This window comes from Sceloporus occidentalis, unplaced genomic scaffold, assembly GCF_023333645.1.
Source record: "Sceloporus occidentalis isolate IW3139 unplaced genomic scaffold, rSceOcc1.0.p SCAF_9, whole genome shotgun sequence".
In the NCBI taxonomy this organism is placed as follows: Eukaryota; Metazoa; Chordata; class Lepidosauria; order Squamata; family Phrynosomatidae; genus Sceloporus; species Sceloporus occidentalis.
The window spans coordinates 18723016-18749014 of record NW_028316989.1 but is presented as its reverse complement, the minus strand read 5'-3'; the positions used below and the strand labels follow the sequence as shown (position 1 = coordinate 18749014).

Genomic DNA, 25999 nt, shown 5'->3' with positions numbered 1-25999 from the left:
CAGTTACTGCCATTTCATCACAACACACTCCTATCGGCAACTTGTGGGTTTGCTGAAATGAGATCAACCTGATAAATGGTGGCCATTCACATAGCAAGCCATAGTCTATGTTTGTTTGCATTTTTAATACAGGGACAAATGCATCTTAAACCCATCAACACATGCACACAAACTCAAACAAAGAGATGACCACATTCCAAAACAACAACAAACACATGCCAAGTCTAGCTGAAGAAACCACTGCATACTTTAACCATTTTGTATTCTGGAAATCTATCTACTTCCAAAAAATATCACATCCCTTAGCATGTTCACACAAAGGTATACAGTGCAACAGAAGCTTTGTTATCACTCCCTATGAATGCCACAGTACTCTTGTCCCTCACTCCCATTTGCTCATGCATGGACTCTTCCCTTCAAAGTTGGAAGAAATATCTTACCTTTGCTGGACAGATGTTTCCATGTGACTGTTGGTTCTGGTCTCCCAAATGCCAAGCACAAGAGGGTTACACTGCTGCCTTCATTGACAGTAATGTCTGATGTGATATTGATAATCTGGGGAGGAACTGCAACAAGAAACATAAGAGGCAATCAGTACGTGGTCAGACCTCCTGTTGAGGCTACTGATGGGCTAATCCATACCCGTCTGCTCATTTTGTGAAATCTAGAGTATCAAAAACTTCTTAATTGAGGTCTAATCCCCAATGCATAATAGAGTGGCATGAAGACGACTCCACATTTCTGATCTCTAACCCTCCCTCTGTGTTTAGAATACTGCCCAACGTCTAACTAGTGATGGAACATTATATTCTGAAAACGTGCTGCAAAGTATTAGACACACTTTCTGGAACTACTGCAGTCCATAGTTGATATATAGAATACTCTTTCCCCTTTCTTCAGGCTCAGGCCTGCTTGTTTCATTTCTGGAAACAGTCAGTTTCATATAGCAGGATACTTTACCACTTTCATGACATCATATAACAAGGGAAGCTTTAGAGGAGGAGCATACAAGGATGTCACAAATGGCTAAAGACTAGGTGCAGATATCAGGGCTAGTCCACAACAGCTTCCTAAATGCTACCATAGGAGCAGGAGAAGAGGAAAGGATAAAAGGCTCCTAAAATCTGTCCTCCCATGGGCAAAGGGTTGTTGTTGTTGTTGTTGTTGTTGTTGTTATACTTTATTTATATAGCGCTGTAGAGTTATTTGGGAAACATACACTTTTTTCATACAAACTAGAAAGTGCAAATTTAAGTGTACTTCCTTTTTAATCCCATCAAAACTAAGAGCATCTACTTAAATGTAAATATTTTATTTGCTTGCTTGTTTGCTTGCTTTCATGCTTACTTAAAATATTTATAAACCATCTTTTAGGGCAATTCATCTTTAGTAAGTATGCAACAAAACATAAAACCAGAACATATAATAAAACAGTGAACAATGATGGCAATTGTTAAAAGGTTAAAAGGAACAGTTAAAACCAGGTGGCACCCTACACATAGTGGTCCTAAGAAAGGAAAGCTATTTAAAAAAGCCACAAGAATGCATTCAAGAGCATGTGCAGTAGAATTCACCAGAAGAGGACCAGGAACATTGGCACATCATAAACCAATGTATATACAGTGGAAACTCACCTTACGCGGGGGATCCGTTCTGAAGCCCCCGTGTAAGGCGAATTCCGCCTATGCTGGAGCCCCATTCATTTGAATGGGGCTCATGTGCGCAGTGGCACGGGAGTGCACGGGGTGCCATGAGCACAGGTCCCATTCATCTGAATGGGACACACCACCCCTTGCGCCTCCCCGCAGTTTGAGCACGTACTGTATTATATGAAACATATATATGAATATGAAGTTGAAAATCCATAAACTTTAAAAAGAGAGGGCAACCTGTTTTGCATGACACTCATTCATTTTTTTTACATAGATTATTACATCCAGGTGCCAAAAATGTTTAAGAACCATCCCTAAGAACAAGAAAGAGCCAGTGTGGTGTAGTTCTTTGAGTGTTGGACTATAACTCTGGAGATCAGGGTTCGATTCCCCACTCAGCCATGGAAACTCACTGGGTGACTGAGTGAGTCACATACAACCAGCCTCAGAGAACTCTGTGATAGGGTCACCTTAGGGATGCCATCAGCTGGAAACAACTTGAAGACACACAACCACCACCACCAAAGAACCAGGCTTGTTGCTTTCTGCATATTCCCACCTTTCCATCTGCCTAGTCCTGCCTTGTCGTTGTTTTTGTTGTTTTGTCATGCTACAATAGGGGTAGAAATTACAGCTTAAGCCCTAGTCAGAACAGCCGATCATGAGGAAAGCTGAGCACCCAGTAACATTTGGCAAGCTATATGATTCCAACTCCCTGAACCTAGAGTGTGACTGAATTTGGAGGTCATTATTATTTCTATCTAGAGTCAAGAGTAATTTTTGTATATCCCTTGGACTTTTTTTTTTGGGGGGGGGGGGGGGGCACACAGCCACTCCAAAAAAACAAACAAACTTTGAACAAATGGATCCAAAATGGCAAATTAGATCCCTCTTGAGGCTCCTAGGGACATGCTTTGCCATTTGGGAGTGATTTCTTTTCAGGAATCAAGGAGTTGGCGGGAGTCTATAGTTTAAAGGAGTCAGCTTGTGGGCTACTTCTTCTCCACGAGATCTAGATCACCCTTTGCTAATCCAGTGCCTTACAGATGAACAACAGCCAATGTCGATCAAGCTGGCTGGGTATGATGAGAAATATAGTCAAATGCATCTGGGTAAGGACGATCTAGATTATATGGATTCTGTGTTACAGTTTTGGAATATAACACGTAGTTGTCAATGCAGCTGTCTTGTGAAAGTTGTGTTCCATTTCTCTCTTTCCTTCCCTTCTCCTCCTCCTTCACTCCACCCCATGATACACCCTTTGTTTCAACTGAAAAGAGGAGGGAGCATTTCTAAAAATCTTGAAAGCTTTGAGAAAAGGATAGGAAGGGGGGAAATACATTAGTTTTCAATATGTTACTCTGCTCCTGGCAATATAATGTGGAGCAGATTTAAAGGACAGCTGATGTCTTGCAGAAAGCTGAAAAACAACCTATGGAGAGGAATGATTCAGCCTTTTTGAATCTGCATTTTCCCTATATCTCTGTTCACTGGTTCTTTATTACAAAGGACACTGGCGCGAAAACATGTTCTTGAAGGATTCATCTGCGTCTCTGCTGTTTATTCCCCACCTGAATCATAATCTCTTGTTTGTGCCTTCACAGTTGGTTGCTATGGAAGTTATTATGTCCTTGGTATCTCACTTTCACATCGCAACGGCCATAAAAGCAAAAAAAGAATCTGGTTCAAGGAGAAGGTGGGTCCCCTTCCAGGAACAGACTAAGGTCTGTCCATGGAACTGCATCAAGAATGCCACAAGAGTGAAGGTTTTTTTTGGGGGGGCGGGGGAATGTATATTCAAATGAAGGAGATTATCCAGGATTACAAGAGCAGACATGGAAGATAAAGTCTGCCATCACCACAGGCAAGGTGAACAGCTAGCCAACTCTAACAGGGAATGTAAGACAAAACAAACTCAATACTAGCCACCACCTCCTGGTGGGGATTAGACATGGTTCTCAGATATGACCCTCTTTTAAAGGGACTTAAGATAAAGAAATACACTTTAGCACAGTGGCTCATGCCTCCATAGGGAAACTAAGGAGCATCCTCCATATGTTCAGAGAATAGCCCCTTCACAAAACAGACCAGTGGCACTTAAAGCAGCCAGCCAAAAATAGAGACAGAGGAGATCAAAACTTCAAAGGCTAGAAGGTCTCTTTCACAGTCCCTGCCTCCTGGCATAGCAATTTGGAAGGATGAAGAGCCAAATGTCTGTCTTTTGGAGGATGAGCCTCTCCCTGCTGCAAGATCTTGGCCCTCCCTGGAATTCTTCATCTCCTTTCTTGCATGTCACATGCTCTGCAGAAGGACAGCTGACAATCTGGGGTCTTCCACTTGATTTTTTTTGGGGGGGGGAGACAAACAGAAAAAGGTGGAGCTCGGAGCTAGTTCCAAAAGACATCTATCACCCCTCCCTCCTTAGAAAAGAGCAATCATGTTTCACCCTTGTGCATAGCACAGCTTGGAAAACTTACTTCATTTGGGCTACAAACCCAGATTCCCTGAGACCCAGTTAACATGACCATGGTTGTAATCTAAGGTGTAATCCAAGAAGTTGATTTTTGTAACCTGTAACAAAGGCCTTGTGCACAGCCAAGGAACGTTCACATCATTATTTCTAATGAGGGTGGGGATGTTAGGAAATGAGGTTTTCTGCCACTACAACCAGGCTAAAATTTATCAGAAATGATTTTTTTTTCCTTGATGGTCTTATTTTTGCCCAACCCAACTGTCAAAATATTTTGCCCTGTCCACTGAGAGTATAACGTGAAATGCTTCCACCACCAACCAACTCCAAGTCCAACTCTAAATAGGGTAAAGAACCATGGACACAATTGTGAACCCATCCAAATATAGTTGAATAGTTTTTAAAGATGGAATAGGGAAGGTGTAGCCTGAGCCCCATTTCTTCAGCCCGCAAAGCCACTTGAAACCTCCAAATCCCCCCACCATTTAGGGTGACTTGATTGTTTTAAAATACCCCACAGTTTACTAAAATACCTGCAAACGTGGCAGCTTAACTTACTATCATCCCTAGAAACCCCTAATTTCCTGCCAAGTCTTTGGGGAAAAAACCAACAACTGGAGATATTGATCAAAAGTGGTATTGTGTCACTTCTTATGCACCCAGAACACATGAGTAATGCTTGCAGGAAGGTTGCAGGGGTGAGAACTGTGCCTCCCTTTACACACACAGTAACTCAGACCTGATTTAAGGGAGGCATGGGCTTGGTCCCCTACTAGAGCTTGCAAACACTCTTTTTTTTTTTGGGGGGGGGGGGTGAACTGTAACATCCAGAAGCTCCATATAATATGAACATTAGAGGATTCTGGGAGTTGTAGTCTGAAAAAAAGTAACATTTGCAAGCTCTTTCTGGCCCTACCAATTTTCCTCTCTTAGCTAAGAATGTAATCATTCAATAATTTTCTTCTCAGGGGAAGTTAAAAAAATAATTTTACTCATTTTATTTTTTGCTCTGAGAAAGTCTTTGAAAAACCATACCATTTTTGTAGCCTATACACAATTCAGGACTTGTTCTGCTCAAAAATTCACACATGTTTGTTTTGCACAGAGCATAGCCCTTTGTGGATAGGAAATACTATTACTGTGCAGAAAAAGCTGTTTCCGTGGGCAAATTTTGTGGAGAATATTTTCTATCACAGCTTTCTCTGCAAGAAACCACTTTTTCTGTGCAGATGATATTTCTGTGCAAAAAAAGGCTATATTCTGAGCAGAATAACCACATGATACATTTGTGTCAAATAAATCCTGAATTGTGAAAATTATTGCCAGGATTTGTATCAGCAGAGTTTCTTGACACTTGAAAAACACATTTTTGAATATCATTTCCATCTCTACTCTTAAGCTGTTACCTCCTTCATTTGCCAGCACAAGCAGCCAATATAGTTTCATCCAATATTAACTTAGCCAAAATTCACAAAGGATAACCTTCTGCTTGTTCATTACTAGTTTTTTTTTTCCCACCCCTGACTCCGTGTTGGAAAACTTTTGCTCCCATGCCATCCTAAACATATATGAACTTCTCTGAATTTGGAAGCTATGTAGCAACAGGCAGAAAATAGCAGGTAATACCATGGATCTCACAGGATCAGGATAGCATCTGGTCTGAAATACTGGCCAGCCTCTGCCAATCAGTGTTGACAATACTTGGGTAGATGGAGTAATGATCCGAATCATTATGGTGGCACAGTGGTTAAATGCCTGTACTGCAGCCACTCACTCAAAACCACAAGGTTGCGAGTTCAAGACCAGAAAAAGGGCTCAAGCTTAACTCAGACTTTCATCCTTACGAGGTCGTTAAAATGAGTACCCAGATTGTTGAGGGCAAATTAGCTTACAGTTGTAAACCGCTTAGACACTGCTTATATAAATGAAGCTTGTTTGTTGGTTGGTTTTGGTGGCCCTCACCATTGGAATATTTGACAAATCTCCTCCCCACTTCCCCTTTCCATCTGCAAAGTTGGAGTAGCCATTTTAATTCAGATCCCAAAATATCATTCCACACATGTCAATAAAACAATGATTCTAATCTTCTCCAGGGATTTGGTATAGCAGAGCAAGAATGTGTTGCTATTATGTAGAACTTGAACATGTGCATTTGGCACTATGCATCTTTTTTTAGAAAGAGGTGTGTTCCGATTGTTTCCCCGTTACTTCCCCCCCCCTCACAGCTTGATATAAAATTGCACAATTCATTACACCCGACTACACACAGAAGTATGAACTTAGATTTCACCCTAGGAGATGACACAATTTTGCCCTGCTGAAGACTGGAGCGGAATGCCAGGAAATGCTTCCAAGGTTAACCTGAACTATTGTGTATTATTATTATTATTTCAATCAAATAAATCAAGTGAATTGTTTACCCTTTGGTGATAATGGTAAGAGGAACATAAGCATAAGACACACCCTTTGTAGTATTGTCTTATTATTATATGACAGTCGTTGTGTCATCAGATACTGATCCCAATCAAATGGCATGGTTGATGGGTTAGCAATGATATGGGTGTAGATACAGAAGGGGCAGTATGATAAATAAATAAAGATACATATTCTTAGCACCCAGTGAAATTTTCCTTCATGGGGGGATGTCCTCATCCCCCCTCCCCAGACACACCTGTAGCTATACCCCTGAAGCATTGGTGTGTCACGATTAAACTGTCCGTTGTTTACTGTCATCTTGGCATGAGTCTATATATGGATTCTTTATAACAAGCAAAATGAAGTCCCAAAGAGTCAACATCTCTTGAAATTGAAATGCTGTCAATGCTTTTCTATCCACCGTGAACCAAGGTCTGCCTCCATTTTGAGGGGAGGGAGCTTCAGCTCCTGAAATGCCCCCTCTTGAATGCCCCCACTTAGATAATGCATTATATCATGTCATGTCAGATCTGATCCCATTCTATTTATGATTGCTTTTCTCTCCTACGTTGTATTTTGTGAAGAGAGATGATAGGGAATGAGCACCAATTATTATGAATTGCTAGGATATAAATACACACCATGATTCTAGTGACATCACAAACCACTCAAGCTGTGCTTTGGTGGTTTATAACAATTGTTTCCAGAGCATCTCTCAGCATGTGTATTTATAGCTTTATTCACTTGCTTCCCCATCCCCAGCATTCATGACGTACACACATTTTGCATAGGGAGGCTTGTGAAATTCTTTGATTTCCCCCCACCATAGATTCTGAGATTCTGAAGCATATGAGCTCATTTGTGCAGGACCTCCACTGAATTACTGATCTATCATCCTGTCTTTTTCTTTCAACAGACTGCATTCAGAAAGGGAGTTGCTTTGGCTGGAACTGGATGTTCATCTGCCACAGACTCTCCAACACTGTCCTGACTTTCATAGGATTGCTCTATCAAAGACCCAAGTCCCAATTCTCCTACAGTTCCAGTTGTCCTGGTCCCATACACATTTCAGATACAGCTATGGTCACCGCAGCAAGGGGAAGAAGGGAAGGAATCAGTGGAGGGGGGAATAGATATGGGATGAATAGAAGTAAATGGGTCAATTCCTGAAACATTATAGTGCCACTAGTGGTTAGCTAATGGCTGAAGCAATGCTACCAGTAAGGGCCTCAGGTGATTGCAGTGCTCAGTTGGGGGTCATTAGGCATTGAAAACAGGCTGCATGGTCCCCCACCCATCCCACAATTCAAAGGTATGAGCTTGTTAAAGTGTAGTGCTACATAGATGGGATAGACATAAGGTTGCCAAATCTCAGGGCCTGGACCTATGTTTCCGGTTTTTATGGGACATGTCTAGGCAGGAGACAAGGGTACAAATTTTTCAGCTTTGTTGGGCTCATCTATGGACAAGGGAAAAGGACAAACATGTGCAAATCTCCAGCTCAGCTAGTAGAGCAACAGTTGGCTACAACTGCAAGGCTTCATTTCTGGAACCTGGAAGAAGTCTCCAGGGGGGTCCATGTATTTACTCAATTAGTTTTTCTTCCCAGTCATTCTAACACCAGGGCTCACTCTCCACTCTGCTCTTCACCCACTGTCTGGCTAGAAGCAATCTGACTAGATCAAATGTTCCTTATTCCATCTCCAAAAATAAATGAAGAGCAATAATCCCTTCGATTCATCTTGATCTGGATTCATTTCTTAATTTACAAGCAAGAAAATATGCATTTTTGTGGACGTTACTAAAGGCATAATGCTTAATGACATCATGAAGGATCAGTACTAATTTTCAGATTTTGGCCTGGAAGCCTCAGGGCCTGGGACGATCCTGAACTGGCAAAGCTTGGTATGCAGCATGTGTTAAAAATTCTGACTATGCTCAGCTACGGAAGTCATAGCCTGCTTTGCACCTGAAGTATCAATTTTGGTGTGTGTGTTTGGCCTGGGGGGGGGGGGGGAGGGAGAGGTCTGTGCTTTGGGAAACACTGCCCTGATTTTCTTGCTTTGTTCAAAATATAAAAATAAAATGGTCTAAAAATCGCTGATAAAAACATGATAACTGAGTCTCATTACAGCCAAAGACAAGTCTCATATTTTAGCATTTTTATTAAAGCTTTTTAAATTACTGAGTGTCTGGTATATTCAATACCAGCCTAAGTGATTTATATTAGTCTATCCCCAGATCCTCCATCTAATAAATAACTTGGCAATCTCCTAACCCATAAATATCCCCGGCCCAGGCAAAAAGCAATTAAAGCATGTTAAAAAAAAGTGGGGGCTGATTCCCAACACTTCAGTCTGCAGTATCATTGGCTGCTTCGCTTGGATTATTTCGCACTACCTACTCTGGGATGCAACCAGAGGGAGGGGGGAAGAAGACGCTAGCTCCAGCCCGCCCCCATATCTGGAATTTATGTTCTGGCTCCAATTTAAAAACAAGCCACATACAAAACAATTTTTAAACGTTAAACATGTCACAATGATGCAGAGATGTTACCAAGGAAAACATTATTTCGAGCAACAAGTGTTCTTTGGACGCCTGAGACAGCTTAGGCTGCTAAAATATTGTTAAAAAGCACTTCAGGAAACAGTTGAGCCAAAAAAAAAAAAAAAAAAAGCTTAAAATGCTGCAGCGTTAAGCACTGAGACAGCAGACTAAAATGTTATTAAAAGCTCCCAGGTTGCTAGTCAAGAATATATTTTAGGTTAATAAGGTTCCATTTCAAGCCAAGGGAAGGACACTTATGTTTTATTGGGGTGGGGTGGGGTGAATAGGCAGAGATGTTGGGAGGAGAATGGGAGGATGTGACGACTTCCAGGGTCATAACCCACAGAAAATGATTGTTCTGCTAAATAGAACCACTGTTAAGCGCCTTCCAATTCATCCTGACTCATGATAACCCTTTGGATGAGGCATCTTCAGTCCCCCCATCTGCCACTGCTCTGCTTCTATCCTATAAATTCATACCCCTGACCTCCCTAATAGAGTCCATCCATCTAGTGTGCAGTCTTCCTTTCCTTCTACATCCCTCTACCTTTCCTAGCATTATTGTCATCCTAATGAGTCATGCTTTCTCATGATGTGGCCAAAGTACAACAGCCTCAACTTGATCATCTTGCCTTCCAGGCAGATTCCAGCTTGATCTGTTCAAGGACCCATTTGCTTGTCTTTTTGATTGTCCACAGTATCCTCAGCACTTGTCATGCCTATGGGAAATACAATGGCCTGTACGATTCTAATTTTAGTGCTCAGTTGTATATCTCTACTTTTAAAGATCTTTTATAGTACTTTCATATGGGATGCAGTGGTTTAGTGGTTAAGATGCCAGTTCTGATGATCGGAACATCAGAAGGTTGGCAGTTTGAGGCCTGAATACTGCATGATGGGGTGAGCTCCCATCACTAGTCCCAGCCTCAGCCAGTCTAGCAGTTTGAAAGAATGCGGATGCAAGTTGATAAATAGGTACCACTTAAGTGAGAAGGTAACAGCATTCAGTGCAGTCATTCTGGCCGCATGACCACCAGAGCAGCCCTTAGACAACACTGGCTCTTAAGCTTAGAAACGGAGATAAGCACTGCCTCCTACAATCGGTTACGACTAGACATTCATGTCAAGGGACTTCCTTTACCTTTTTATAGTTCTTTCATTGCAGTTTTCTTCCTGATTGATTTTTGATCCAAGACACAGGCATTTATTTATTTTTTTACTATGTTGAGTTCCTCATTTTCTTTACGTTCAGGATTAAGCCTGCCTTTGCACTTTCTTCTTTGACCTTATTTAATAATTTTTTCAAGTCTACAATGTTTTCCACTAGTAGCATGGAGTCATCCACATATCCTATGTTGTTGACTGTGCTTCTTCCTGTCTTTACTCCTCCTTTCCCCAAGTCTAAGCCTGCTCTTCATATGATATTTTCTACATACAATTGAACAAATAGGGTGTCAGAGCGCCTTTTCCATTATAGCTATGATATATTCCCAAAAGGGAAGTGTGCATTTTAATGCAGGTAACGTGGTGCTACAGCACTGAATATCCCAAGCATCCTGTCTATACACCTAGGGCAAGTCTGCTTTGGGGAAAGTCCAAATGGACTCCCCATGTTTTCAGCCCACAGCAGTTGTCTACATTGTGCATATTTCTGTGTTCCACCATCAGCTCCCATTGCCACTGCCTTTCCCACAGCTCCAGGAAAGATCACTGCCATCCACCATTTACCTTCTCCATCTTATTGTGATCTCAAAACTCCACAGTAAACTATGAGTTTAATTCAAATTTGCTGCTAATTGGGCCCTGCATCATGTGTCCTGATTCAGGTGCAATTCATCGCCCCTCCTTCCCATAGGCTTGGCCTTAGAAATATTATGTGGTATAGTCCTTCCTGGGACTGTATTAAGCACTGTGGAATGCCAAGGGAGATGGAACCTTGAATGCTTCCACATGTCAAGAAGCAATATATAAAATCTGCAAGCAAATGTAAACTTTACATACTGTGAACATTGTGTGTAAATATGGCGGTAATGGCATCTACATCCACTTTGTGTATTGTAATAATTCTCCAGGATTCTAAACCCTTGGAAAAGGTTGGGGGAAAAATCTTTGGGGCCTACATGTCATCCATGGGTCATGTGTGGCTCACCCCTGTCAGAATCTGTGAGGGTTTTGTCATCATGCAGATGTTCAAGCAAACAAGGGAAACCTCACCCACAAAAGTGACTTATGATTTAAAATACAAGAGGGAGAAGAAAGCCATAGATTAGTGCTACTAAAATGCCAAATGGGAACTTATTTATAAGTTTCAATGTTCTTTCAGACTGAAGCAGCTGTTTCACACCTCTTCAAACCAGTATATGAATTAATTCTCTCTTTCTCTCTCTCATTATTGCGACAGTCCTTTCTGATACCCTCATCCTCTGAACAAACTACATGGCAATTCCCTTTGCCTTTTAAAAGGAAATTAAACTATGCTGGTCCTGTTTCAGGATGAAGGTGAGCATTTTATTTTTGCTTACTAACAGGTTTTTTTTTTTTTTTGAAATATCACTTGGTGTGCAAGACACAATCCTCAAGCATCTTGCAAATGACCAGCAACCTAAAATGACACAGCATACATCAAGCTTATTCGAGTTTAAAGGCAGACAAGACTTGACCTTGTATTTTATTTCTTTCAACTCAATCCTACCCATCCCAGGGCAGGTCTACACTAGGCAGAACACTCTGGAATATTCCGGCCCTTAATTTGCCCCAAATTACCCCCATTACCTGGGCATTTTGGAGCAATGCTAGGTGGATATCTACACATGTGTCCTACTGTGCCAGCCAGCATCATCAATGACACTATGAATCACTTCCTCTGTGGTCAAAAATAAAATGCTCAGACTGAGTCACCACCACCAGAACCAGCAGCAGTGGGTGGCACAAGACACTGTGTAAACAGCCATTTGGCATTACTCCAGAGCACTTTGGGTTTTCTGAGAAGATCAGGGACAAATGGTGAGTTTTTTAAAAGTACATTAAGGTAAGGTTGGCCCAGATTCACTACAGAACTGCCCTTCCCATGTGAAGACAGGCTGCAGTCAAATTAGGTCTTTGACCTTGACTTATGAAGATGGGGTAGGGGTTAATTGATTTAAATGGCCTGTATAGACATTCTCCCAATCCTTTTATATGTATGTAATAGCCTTGCACCATTAGTTTGCATATGAAGGAATTTAAAAGTAAAGTGAGGGGCTCAACAGACAGGTGGCTCTGTGCCACCCGTCTTTGCCCTGAGTCGGTGCTGCAGCAGCTGCACACTGCAACACCAACATGCTGCCAAAAAGAAGCTGCCTAGAGCAAACAGGAAAGGGTGCCACCACAATGCCACTAGCTGCCAGCGATGTCTGGACACTGTACGGTACATGTGTCATCGTGGCATGATGATGCCACTGTTACATGCTAGGGTGGTATGCACCCCTGAACCCTAGTTTCAGCCCGAGTACCATGTTTCCCACACGTCTGTACCAGTTAACATAATGGGCCTGAGGTACCCATTGCTAAGGACCACTATGTGGGCCCCATTATGTTAACCTGTAGACTTCCCATCCATGCAGAGTAATGGAACAGAACTACATTTCTAAGCCCTTCCATTTTTTCCCATTTTGGCAGAGGGGAGTTTGAAGATGATTTTCAAAATAATCCAAAGTGAGCTTCAGTGAACTCTCCCAATTCTACTAATGACTCCAACACACTGAATACTTGAAATTTTCTCCATTCCATATGCATATATAGAGAGAGAGGTGGGGAGAGGGAGGGATGTTCCAAAGTTCAACTCAGTTGGACCATCTCACCATACAAATACAGGACGAAAACATTTAGCTTGTATTAATGTTGCAGAGATATGGCATGCACATGCTATTGGTGATTCCTGGGTCAAATTGTATCCTATACTCTATCATTTTAGAGTATATACGGCTAAAATCCAGGGGTGGGTGAGAAAACTGAGACTATACTTATAAACTGTCTCCATAGAAACGGTATGAAATCAACCCAACACCTCAAGGCTATTTTCACTTCTTGAATATTTCATATTCAGTCATGAAATCCCTAGTTTTTGAACATGTTGTGACATATGCAAATTTTTTTTATCAAGGAACAAGTGGTGCATGTATGTGAGTGTGCACACACAAACACATGTAATTGTCAAGGTTGTCCCACACATTTTTAGACGTGACACAAGACAAAGTACAACAGAGAAGGGAGTGTCATGTCAAGGGACAGAAGGATCTGGCCAGTTTGGCCTAGACAAATCAAGATTAAGGGAAGGAGTACTGATATTCAGAGGCTTAAAAAAATGTCATGTGGAAGACTGGGAAGAACTGTTCTCCAGTGTTCCTCAAGGGACATTTATAGCTATGGAAAGAGAGTTGCAGGAAGCACAGTGTAATTGGGCAAAAGGAGAAAGTTATTCTGGAAAGTGCTGAAGGAGAAGATCCTATCACTATAAGTTGCTAATAAAATGGATAAATCACATGGTGTAGGGTTTGACCAAAACCAAGAAAATCCCCTTTAAAAATTAATATGTGCCCATTATGTCTTATAGTGCATTATTATTATTATTATTATTATTATTATTATTACAAAACTCCATATTCTCCTACTCATCACACTGTTTAAGAAAAGTGACTTGTTGCATTGTCTGGTGCATTTCTTATAACTAATTCATTACTTTAAGGGTGGTTTGGTGGGGGTTGATAAGAAGATGGCATATAACTTGCAATTCCTGTTCGAATGGCACTTAAAATATTATTTTGAAAGTAATGTTAGAAACAACTGGAAACTGTCATGTAGTACATTGATACAGTGGCTTCCTTCGTGCTTGGTGACTTTTGAAATACAAAGTTTTTATGCTCTCATTATGCTCCCCCGGCATGGGTGCCTCTTGGATAGCAGTAATACAAGTGCATTTGGGGAGGGATTTGCCAAACCTGCAGCTTAGGTGGTACTGCCTCAGCTGTTTTCATTGAATGATCAGACAGTCTAGATATGCCAGGCAGCAAACACTGCTGAAAGCAATGTCAGTCACCCACTATGTGAGAAATAAAACACTCAAGCCACCTTGGAGACTCTGTCCTGCTTTCTGCATCCTGTGAACTGAAACTTGGCTACTCTTTTGTGCATCCGTCAGCCATCAAGAAATCAGAAGACTAGCTTTGTTTTTTAGCATATTAGTATATTATAGTGTAATGTTTTCTTGTTCACTTTTCATTGTATATGTTCTGATGGTGAAAAGGGCATTATAAATAAACATTATTATTATGATTATTATTATTACTAGCAATGGGAAGGGAAGCTATGAAAGAACTAGACAAGACCCTAAAATGCAAAGACATAAAGCTGAACACTGAAGTAAGCATAGTCCAAAACATTGTATTCCCTCCTCACCATGTATGGATGTGAGAGCTGGACAATGAAGAAGGCAGAGAGAAAGAAAATCAATTCATTTGAGATGTGATGCTGGAGAAGAGTGCTGAGGATACCATACATACTGGTACATACCGCTGCAAAATGGTGGTCTGCAGGCACCTATTTTACCTCCGCAGGGACACCGCAGCCATGAAACAGCGTGGCGTCCCTCCATGGTAAAAAGAACCCAGTTCTTCTGGGTTCTTTTTGCACCTCCTGATGTAAGCAATGTGCAGTGACGTGCGGACGCTGCATGTCACTTACGTCATGGTGGCCCCCATGTGGATGGGAGGCTGCCATTAGGCCACTGGCCACACATCGTAGGGTTCCAGACCGTGCAGTTGCTGCACAATCTGGAACCCTACTATCGCCACCGCCACTTCACATTTGGGCTGTCTGTCTCGGCCCATGGATAGCCAAAAAAAAGTCAACCAAATGGGTCCTTGAACAGATCAAGCTTGAACTCTCACAGGATGCCAAGTTGATTAAATTGAGGCTGTTGTACTTTGGTCCCACAATGAGAAGACATGACTCACTACAAAAGATAATAATACCAGGAAAGGTGGAGGGTAGCAGAAGAGAGGAAGGCTGAATACTAAATGGATAGACACAACAAGAGGCAATGGCCCCGAACATGCAGGAACTAAGAAGAGTGCATGGAAATAGGAGGGCTTGAATGTGTCTCACTCATGAGAGCACCATGAGTCAAAGTTGACTCAAGGGTAGCTAACAGCAACAGCCTACCTTAGTTTTCCAGGCTACTAACTGATCTCTTTGCTTCTTGATCTCTAGACTGTGATTTATTCACACACCTTCCCCCTTGTCCCAGTGAGTTACAACACCCAGTAACTGGTTGCCAGTGACTATTGTTGTAATGTTTTTTCTAAAGTTCAGGTTTGGTTAAGGCTACAATGGAGGCAATCTTTGGTGGTTTTATTTTGAAAGCATGTTTCAGCTGCCAGATTATGTCCTTGAATATTTAAAGTAATAGTAAAGCAGAACTTGCTTCTGGGAGTTCTGAAAAATAAATTGCTGCAACTGAGTAGTTATAGCTGAGCCTTCTGGGATTAAAAAGAAGACCTTTTCGGTAGAAGGCATGATCTATACAGACTGCCTGAAGCTCTGGCAATGCTTGTGTAACAAATTAAATACTACCGGATCAGACAAATCCCACTTAAATAACTGGATTTCTATCTATGTTAAAGGGATTTGGTAGTCCTATAAGGCTAGCCAAGGGCAAGATTTCACAGCCAACATGCATGGTTATCTTATGGTAGGTTAGATCAGTTTGCAAGCTGAATGCTGTAGTGTCTGTTTTTAATTATTGACTCTCTCTGAATGTGAACACTATATTGTACTTGTTATTCAGATGCACAGCATAGCTCAGTAGTGCATTACCCTTATAGGCAAAAGATTTAATGAGAGCAAAACACAGTACTAACCTTCCTAAGAGAATCAAATGATATTTCAATATTATCTGTAACAAGGTGAGACAGTTGTGGATGGGAGGAAAATAAAAGGCAGACACTAATAGTAGGAACGTAACAGTTGTCCATGTAGTTGAAAGAACATGGTGGATCTAGAAAAAAGAGATGGAAATTAAATACAGTGTGTCCTTGTTCTCTGCTGGGTTTTAGTTCCAAGACCTGCTATGGATACCAAAATCCATGGATGCTCAAGTCCCATTATGATGTAGTAAAATACAAAATGACAAAATCAAGGATTGCTTTTTGCTTTTTAAAAAAAATATGTATGTCTAAGCCATGGATCGTTAAAAAATTCAAAAAGCAATCCTTGATTTTATCCTTAATTTAAAAAAATACCCACCAAAATAAATGTATTCTGTTTGTGGTTTGTGAGACAATGAAAATATTTGTGTATGCTTCACTGTAATCTGTTTGAATTGACTATTTTACAGGGGTAAATCAGACATATTTTCCCCAGTTGAGCAGCCCAAGCCTTCAACAACTATATTATGCTTCCCCAGTTCTGGACAGCAAACAGACTTTTAAGCTTTACCAACCATTCAAGGGCCATACTATTCCCCCCTCTTTTGAGATGAAGTTGGAATCTTTCTGTTCTCACCCCATTAGTGGTATATTCCATATCCATCCTGATTCTTTTGACAATCTCCCAAAGGTGAGAACAGCTCTTCTCTAGATGATATCCCTTTCTGTCATTCCCAGCATCACAGACCCTAGGGGCCCATTCACACTATGGAACAATAGTGCTATGATTCCATTTTAAACTGTCATGATACCACCCTATGTGATTTGTGGATTGGCAATTTAGGGAGGTGCATTTAGGATTTTCAACCAAAATGTTCTAGTGCCTCACCAAACTACAAGCTCCAGGTTTCTAGATGGTGGAACTATGACAGTCAAAGTGGGATAATAGCACTATAATGCTGTAGAATGCTCTAGGGTTTAATCAGTTGGCCTTTTGGTAGTGTCTTTGTCTTTGTCTGTGTCTGTCTGCGAATAAAAAGAGGTGTCATGCTTTCTCCCTGGTCCTCAACTGTCCCTCCTTCCTTCATATACCTTGGCAACCCAGTTGTGCAGGAACATGGTTGTACAAGTGCATTACAGATATAATATGATAGCTCCTTCCTTCTCAGGCACCCAATTTCACTCACTTACCAAATCATTGCATGTGTGATTGATACAAAACAAAAGCAGGAAGAAATTAGATGTGATATTTGGAAAAATTCAATATAACCAAGAGTAAATGATTTTTACATTCCTAGCCTCACCATTTGAGCTACGGTTCCCCCTTCAGAGGTACAGCAAAGGGAGAAGAAAAGTTAGAAATGAATATAAACAGCGGCAGAAAATGTGCACATTTCAGTGACACATACTTGGGTCTTCCCTTCCTCCTGAGTCCAGGATGAGGACTAAAAGATCATGCAAAATATTGCACATAAAGCTACATTCCAAAGGAGGATTTGAAGGAGTAAATTGAGAAAGAGGAAAAGGGAGACAGATATTCTAGGAAATGAGTATTTGGCTTACATCAGTAAAAATACCAGGGCTTGCTAGGAAGACTGGTTGCCCAGAGAAACATAATTCATCAACAGCCTAGCCATTCTTGGTGGTTAAGAAAGGGGAATGTCAACAGACATAACACCCAATCTGGTACAAGCTTCTCCTTCCCCTCTGAGTGTGCCTCTTCAGTATTTTGAGAATGCAGACCATGGCAAATGAGTTGTGCTTGAAAAACAAAAAGAAAGAAATCAGGAGGGAGAGATGGGGAAAAAAACTTTTCAGGGTCAGAAGACACATTTGTGGGAAGCTTTTATAGTAGCATTTAAGAGCAAGAGAGCAGTTACCATGGCAATAGGTAAAAAGCTAATCCATTATTTGTAACCTTTAGATTTCCCAAAAGCACCCAGCTGGGTGGGCAATTGAAATTCTTCTTTGTCTTCCCAAGCTCACCTGAGAAATTACAACAACAAATTAATAAAAGGAGGGGCATGGAAAATTGCACCTGTTCACTTATTTGTAAAGGGGCTTTATGCAGCAACTTAAGTGAGGACAAAGAGAAAGGTTTTAGACAGATTTCATTTTCATTTAAGAAACCAAACAAACTCAATGCCAGGATGCTCAAAACAGCGGAATAGAAATGGCCAGGTGTGTTGATAATATGGCCCTTCTTATCATGGTGCAACATCCAAATACATGGAGACACTCTTTGTTAAAAACAAAGAAAGGCAAAAAACATCTGCATAGCAGAGTGTCTTGCAATATGGAAAGCGTGTGCATGAAGAGAAATACCCCCTAAGATATGCTTTTTCACAAGTCAGGAGATTTTGACACAGGTGTTCTTCCAAACAGGGACTTAAATCCACTGGATTTGCAAAAGACGTGCTCCTACAGGAGATGAAAAGTTCTAGAACTGGTTTGTTGATAATGGTTTAACGGAGCTGCCTGGATTTGGCGATGGGAGGGGTGCACCTGCATTGCAATACATACACCGCTGCTGTTGGAAAAAACATGTCAGGTGAAATCTGGCCAAATCCTAAGAGAGGAGAACTGTTTCCTGTAAAATCAACAACAGAGGAAGGCTCTGCTGTGTATCAAAATAGTTACTATGCTGTACAGAAAAGAAACGGACCAAAATATACAGTAAATGATAAAAGATGAGGTTCAGCAGAGAGAGTAAAACATGCAGTCTCCAAAAACATAACCAAAACCTTCCTGAAAATCTTCGGCACATTTTGCCTTTGCTTGTAGGAATGCAACCAAACTCTATATCTGTGTATGCTAGACTCAATTAATTTACTGGGCCAAAAGCACAACACACAACTTCTTACTTAATACAGAAATGCATCTGACATTTATTTTGATGTTAATTTTGAAGAACATTTGAGGCTCCTCTTCCAGTGTGGCATCTGGGAAATGTCAAGACTGGCACAAGTCTTTAGAATGTGTGCTCCCATCCCTAAAAATCTGTCAGACCGATGTTGGGGCAACCTTCAACAGAAGAGATTATTTTCGCTCATTATCCATACCTCATTGTACTTTCTCTTCATTGCTAGATTTTCATTTTAAGGCAGAAACAACTGTGAGGTCAAGTAAATTTTAAAATCCCGTACTTTGGTTTTTCCAAAACAGGAGCTGTGAGGCCCCTGATACAGATTTGGAAGGCAGCATGGGTCGGGAGCCTTACCCTTGTACCATTCCATCCCACCTCACCTTCAACTTGCTGTTTTTCGTTATGCATTTCTTTCAAAATTGAGGCAAATGGATTGTTTGCACAGAGCATCAGACAAGAAGATGGTATTACTGCCCTGAAGTCCCAAGTCCAAGTCCAAGTAACAACCCTGTTCCATAATTGCTTTATGAAATGAAAAAGGACTAAACAGAGAAAGGAACAGCATACAAAAAACAGCCTCTACTTTGACCCTTCTTATTTCTTGTGTATAGTCATTTCTGATCAATTCAAACCATCATACACTGCTGGAAACCACCTCTGTGTCTTAAAACAGTATAAACATAGTTGTTGGGAATTGACTGCCAATGTTGTTCATCATCAGCCACAGATTTTCTTTAATGTGACAGGCTTTTACACAGTAGATTTCCCTAAGTAAACTACGGCAGAGACATCAGTTGGTCTCCTGCCTTATTAGAGGAGCTTTTTCTACATTGCTGGATGATGGTTACCCAAGAGCATCACTCACTTTTGCATCTTCTAGCAGAATCTGCCGTTGTGTTGTGTTGCTCTGTGCTGTCTTGACATTTTTATTTTTTTGCTTTAGATGCCTTAGATCTCAGGACCTTGTAGGCTTTGCCAATGTGCATTATTCATATTCCTAGTTAAGAAAGCTAGGATTCATTAGTACTATGGGTTGTTGCTATTGGTCAAGAGTGGCCCTCTTTGGATCTGATGCTGATGGACTATCAAGTAACTGGTTAGCTATCATGTGCCCTATGAGAAAGGCACGCATATGGTATATTCAGACTGGTGGAATTCCTTACCATAGCACAAGAAGTTAATCACTAGCTGAAATTGTAATGTGCTCCCCAATATCCACGTAACTATGGAGAAAATTGTGTGTGTTTAAGAAAAAACAAAGGCCTGTCACCTTAGTGGGGACAACTGAATGACCACCTCTTGAGTCAGAATGTCAAGTTGGTCAAGGATGAAAAAACAGTGGCCTTCCAAATGTTACTCGTCCCCAATCTCTGATCACCCCAGGTCAGCATGGTGATGGCATAATGGGAGTTTAAGTCTGATAAAATGTAGCGGCCTTCCCCCATATGAATTAGATGTAATGGCTAGATGAACCATTCAGCTTACCATAACCAATGTAATGTGCTCCTCTACATCCACCTAATTGTGGAGGAAATTGTGATCTTCAAGCATAGGCAAAATTCTTGGTCGTGCTGTGAGACTTAAGAAGAATCATCACCTAATTTCACCCAGGCCCATTTTATGGAAATCACACATCCTTGCCATGCATAAAATACAAGTCTGCTTATGCTTTGAGATTTGCAGGAAAGTCATAACACCTCAAGAGAGCAGTACATCTGAGGATCAGAAAAGGAATGGTCTCCTTGGTGGGCTACTCCCAGGTTGTGAAACTTCTTTTAAAGGGAAGCTATATGAGGCCACTAACTGCCTAATATGAACAAAGTTATAAATGGACATGTAGGATTTCTTCACATTTTAAGTTTAGCAGTTCTTATTGGGGAACTTTTAAATTACTGTAGCTTCATTTCTGTTTGAATGCTATGACTAATCTGGATGCATTTCAATGTATATATTTGTTATATTTTTGTTATTGTTTTTAAATATGTTGGGAACAGTCTTAATTCTCAGATCTGGGAGAAAGACAGGATACAAAATCTAAAGAAAGAGAGAAGGGAAGAAAGAAAGTCTTTCACTCTATATTGCAAAAGAATGCAAAAACTGAGAATGGCATGTTGGATGCTCAGCTATCGCTACACATGTCAATCTTATTTAGGTTTCCACTCTGGCCATATTCCTGGCCCTCACCAGTGGAGGTTGAAAACTGTGGGTTGATGGGTTCAACATGGGTTTGAATCTGAAATTTAAAGACCATATCCAAGGTCTTGAACCTTTAACTTCAAAACAAATCAGTGTCTTGGATAGTTCCTTTAAAGTTAAGAGTAACACCCGGAGCAGATTTCACCATCCCAGTGAAACCACCAGGCTCCACTGAAAATGCACACCCATGTATTAAAGGTGCTTTGTCTAAACTTCCTCCTTAAGATGTTACAGAGTAGATTTGAACTGCAATCCCCAATCATTGTGATAACTGTTATCAAAACCAGCCCTACAATTTCAATCCCCTTTTTCCTTGCCCCGGTAGGGTGAAGAAGCTCTTTCCACTTTCCGCTTAAAGGAATAAGGAGGCTGAAAAGGAAAGAATAAAGTAAAGCCAGCAGCAGCAACAACCTTCTAGTCATCCCTAAGTCGTAATGGTAACTGATTCCACATTTACAGAACATTAGAACAAAAAGGCCCTTTTCCCTCTCCTGTTCATAACTTGTATTCGTTTTAAGGAATGACAGTTTCAAAGCCTCTGTGCTGAATAACCCAGGCTTGTTGAACGTAATGTATTAAACAGTTCACTAGGTTTACAACAGTCCAAGAATCTTAAAAATAAAATTGCATGAGCTGCAGCTGCAGACAAGCTTGGCTCATGAATGGAGAGAACAATTGCATCTGCTAGAGATTGTAATGCCACCAAATGTTATAGACTGCACCCTAATAGCCCAGCTGCCTCCAGGAGTTCCCATTAGGCCTCATTATTACCATTACACTGCTATTACCATGCACCAGACCCGACACTGAACATACCTCAGAGCTCTTTATTCAGCTGAACAACCCAAGTCAACCTTCAACTTAATCTGTAGAGTATAATGCAGTTGCCCACATGAACTGCTCTTGAAAGTCACTTTGGAGATGGGAAGCCTCGCTATGGATCCTTTTGGAAACACTATGTCATGATGGCATTGGATGTTGTTTTAGACTGGAGCATGCACAATTTTCTATGGCATTTATGTGGCGTTTCAGTTTTTCTGATACAGAAAAATTATGTTTCACAGGAGTATGTGCAAGTTGTTGCTTGGTTGGAAGACAGAAACATTAGTCTCTGCCATGAAAATATGCATTTCCAAAAATAACAAATGGAGATAATATACACCCACATCCAGACATCCGCAGCACCATCTAGAAACCTTAAATTGAATGATTGTGTTTAAGACACAATTATGGTTCTCAAGAGGGGAAGAGTCTTCCTTAACATAAGGAATGTGTTCACTTACAAGAACAGAAATGCAAACATGCAAAATTATTTTCCCTTTACAGTAGACCAGAAGTAAGTATATTTTAAATCAGAGTAGGTACAACTTCCAACTTGAGACAGAGAGAATATTCAAAAATATTCTAAAAATGGGTGGGGGAGGATCCAAAAACTTTTCTTTCATGTGTCAAGAAACTGTGATAAAAAGAATTCCGGACTAACATATATATATATATATATATATATATATATATGCATGCAGTTTGGAAATTATTATTCTATACAAAATTCACACGAGGTTCCTTTACACACAAGACAGCATTTCCTTTGCAGAGAAAAAAGTTCTTCCATTTGCAAAAAAATGCTGGAATTAACCATTTTTTTTCAATAGAAAATTCTCATGTGGTTGATTTGCATAGATGACAGTCTTTTCTGCATGCAAAAGTGGTTTGTGGAAAAGGAGCAAAAGGACACACACACCCAATTACAATTTAAGACAGAACAAGAGAGCGAACCTCCCCCCAAAAAGAAGAAGAAATCACAAAGGTAGGCAGCATAAGACAGAACTGACAGTATATGATTAAGATGACTGAGGACTAGGAGTGCAAATCCTTGAATACTCATCCATGTATGAAAGGATGAATAATTGTAATACTTAGGAGACAAATATTTTTCTGCTATATTCTCCCCATATTTGCATGTCTCATATTCGTGAGCAGAAAACTGTTTTCTGAAAGGAAACCCATTTTCATTGAAGAAAATGAGTTCTGAAAGGACAAAACTACATGTTGTTTTTTCTCTGCAGAATAACTGAGTTTGCATTCCAGGAGAAAACTGCACAAAACTCTTGCTGCTCTGTTATTCTTCCCAATAGAGTTTTCCAACTATCCCATTTTTTCCTCAATCTGGGAATGTATAATTATGAATATTGTTTTCATTCTTGCTAAGGAAACAAAGTGCAAATCTTCTCTGTGGCAGCAAAGTTGCTGAAATTGGCAACAGGACTGACGATAGTACTGGGTTGATGAGAACAAAATGGTGAGTAGATGTGCAAAATGATGTACTATTAAGCAAGCCTTGCATGCATTGCACAATGATTCAGACCTGCATTATACCACTTTGAGAGATGTCTGCACTTTTGAATGGGGAGCATGAATGTGGAGCATAATATACATGAGGCGCACAACAAGGACTCAGCTCCGCATTGCAAAAACCACAGGCCTGCTTTAATGGAGCAGCATCCCTCAAGGTGTAACACCAGCAAGCAAGAAGAACAAATTAGAAATAGATATCTAAAGGTTATATCCATTCTTAGTTGGTACTTTCAGACTAGCAACCTGTCTTTGATGGAGCCAGGTATCTGAGAGAGATGGTAGCATTCAAGACTGTGATAAATCAGATTGCAAGTTATGTAGATATTCCAATTGCTCCTGTGTACTTAACAACAACAACAACAACAACTTAATTCAGCCAATTAACAATTCATAAAATACTACTTAAGATTGCATTGCTGATCTACACTCTTACTTCATGGAAGGCTTCATCACCTACAATTGGAATTAGGACAGTCCTAACATTTCATCCTATGGAATATGTAATTTGGCTGTAAAGCAGTGGTTTCCAAACCTTGGCCCTCTAGATGTTTTGGAGTTCAGTTCCTAGAATTCCTGGCTGTACTCCAAGCTGACTAGGCTTTCTGGAAGCTGAAGTACAAAACACTTGGAGGACCAAAGTTTGGGAATGATGCACTGCATTAAGGATGGACAAATCCAGTCTATATCAGTTTATTCAAATGTCTATGCTAATTCTTTTGGACATTTCATTAAACCTGCATGAAATCAGACATAGAAATACATTGTCAAAACATATTTTCCCCTCTCAAGAGCATGTTCATTTCAATGCAGCTGGGGTTTCTTTTAAGGAAAAAGGAGAAGTGCCCCAGAACCTTCCAGAAGTATTAAAGCCAAGGTTCTGATTTGCATATTACATCTTGGTGAACTATTAGAATTCACCAAAATCAAAATCCTTAACCATGACTACTGAACATACATTACAAAAGATCTTGCATGGAAAAATCTTGTAAGAATTATGTAAAACTTGTCTATGGATTATTGTTATTTTTTACTATGAAGAAAAGAAAAAGAAAGAAAAAAAGAAAGAAAGAAAGAAAGAATCAGTTCTTGCAAGATGCCCTTGTTTGTGTTCTTGTTGGAAAGTATCTGTCACAGGCCTTCTGTCAAATCTCCGACTTTGGTACACTAGCATATATGGTTACAGGCTGCTGTAGGATTGATGATGGAGTTCTGATAGGCTGAGATGAACTGGAACTGAGCTGAATCTCAACAATCTAATGGGCCCAGTGAGGCAGTAAATTTCACAGCAACTCGACACATTAATATAGAAGTAGATTCTGTTATATCAAAGGGAGATTGTTGTGGTCCATAAAGGGGAGGGGGATCCACAGCAATTCAAAGATGGCAACTACTGAAAAATATAGTTAATGGCACATCTTATGAGAATCACATTTCACTGCCTTCTCTTTTTCAAGCCCACTCACCCTACAATGAACATTTTCCAATCTTATTCAGTGAGGGGGGATACAGATGGGCATCTGTCCCAGATGAAGGCCATAGCAGACAAACGCTGCGGCCTCCGCAAGGCCTAAAAAGAACCCACTCCTGGCGGGTTCTTTTTAGGTCATGTGCGGGGTGCCATTGCCGCCCTTGCATGCAACGATGACATCCATGTGGCACGGCACTATTTGGACGCTGAGCTGCACATACGTCATCATGGTGGCCCCCATGTGAATGGGGGTGAGCCTTGATGGCACCTGGACAGTGTGGTAGAGCTCCACTCTACCATATGCTCCACTCTCCAAAGCCCTAAAATCTGCCCCAGACCAGCGCTTTGTGCCAATCTCTACCACGCCTGAGTTTCTCCAATTGCACATTCTTCCCACCCTTCTTCATGAAACTATATCCTTTTTTCATACACTGAGATGTATACATTTTCCTGTTTTCCTTGTTTGTCCATGTATTTGCTCAGTTTATGTAACTTAGGCACGTTACAGACTGCCCAAAACGGGCTGTCTACCACCACCGTCATTTGCAGCGCGAAGGAGCCCCAGCGTACAAACTGCGTGGCTCCTCCGCACTGCAAAAAGAAGCCCCAAAATGGCGCTTCTCTTTGCAGCCTGCTTATGATGTTGTGAGGTGCCAATGGCTCACTCGCAGTGTCATTTGTGCTGCACGATGTGCAGACGCAACATATCCACTACGTCAAGATGGCGGCGCCGGTGTGGAACGGGCACCGCCATTTTGTGCGCGTTCCACGTGTATTAGGGTTAGGGGCATCAGGAAGTGGTGCCCCTTTCTAACTCTAGTATGCGTGGAGCGCATACTTTATGCCTGTGTGGAACAGGCCACACAAACCTTTTCCCCTTTGACTAAAGTATTTTTCTGAGTACAGTAGGACCTCGGGTTACGAAATTAATTCGTTCCGCGGCGCCGTTCGTAACCCGATACATTTCGCAACCCAAAAAGGCGCTGGAAAGCCGCTAGCCGCGCTTCCGATTTGAATTTCGCGCCGAAAAAAATTTCGTAACCCGAAAAAATCTTCGTAACCTGGAACAGTTTTTTTAAATCTAACTTTTTCGTAACCCGGAAATTTCGTAACGCGGTCAATTCGTAT

The 25999-nt window shown here is 40.9% G+C and overlaps 1 protein-coding gene across 3 annotated transcripts in view; it reads right to left on the bottom strand.

The window, feature by feature from the left end:
* Positions 1-25999, bottom strand: part of OPCML (opioid binding protein/cell adhesion molecule like) — an 842793-nt gene that overhangs the window by 113157 nt on the left and 703637 nt on the right. For all 3 annotated transcript variants that reach the window (XM_089537525.1, XM_089537526.1, XM_089537524.1), the window contains one exon: positions 441-566. In XM_089537525.1, the coding sequence (XP_089393651.1) occupies positions 441-566 (126 nt within the window). The remainder of the gene's footprint in view (positions 1-440; positions 567-25999) is intronic.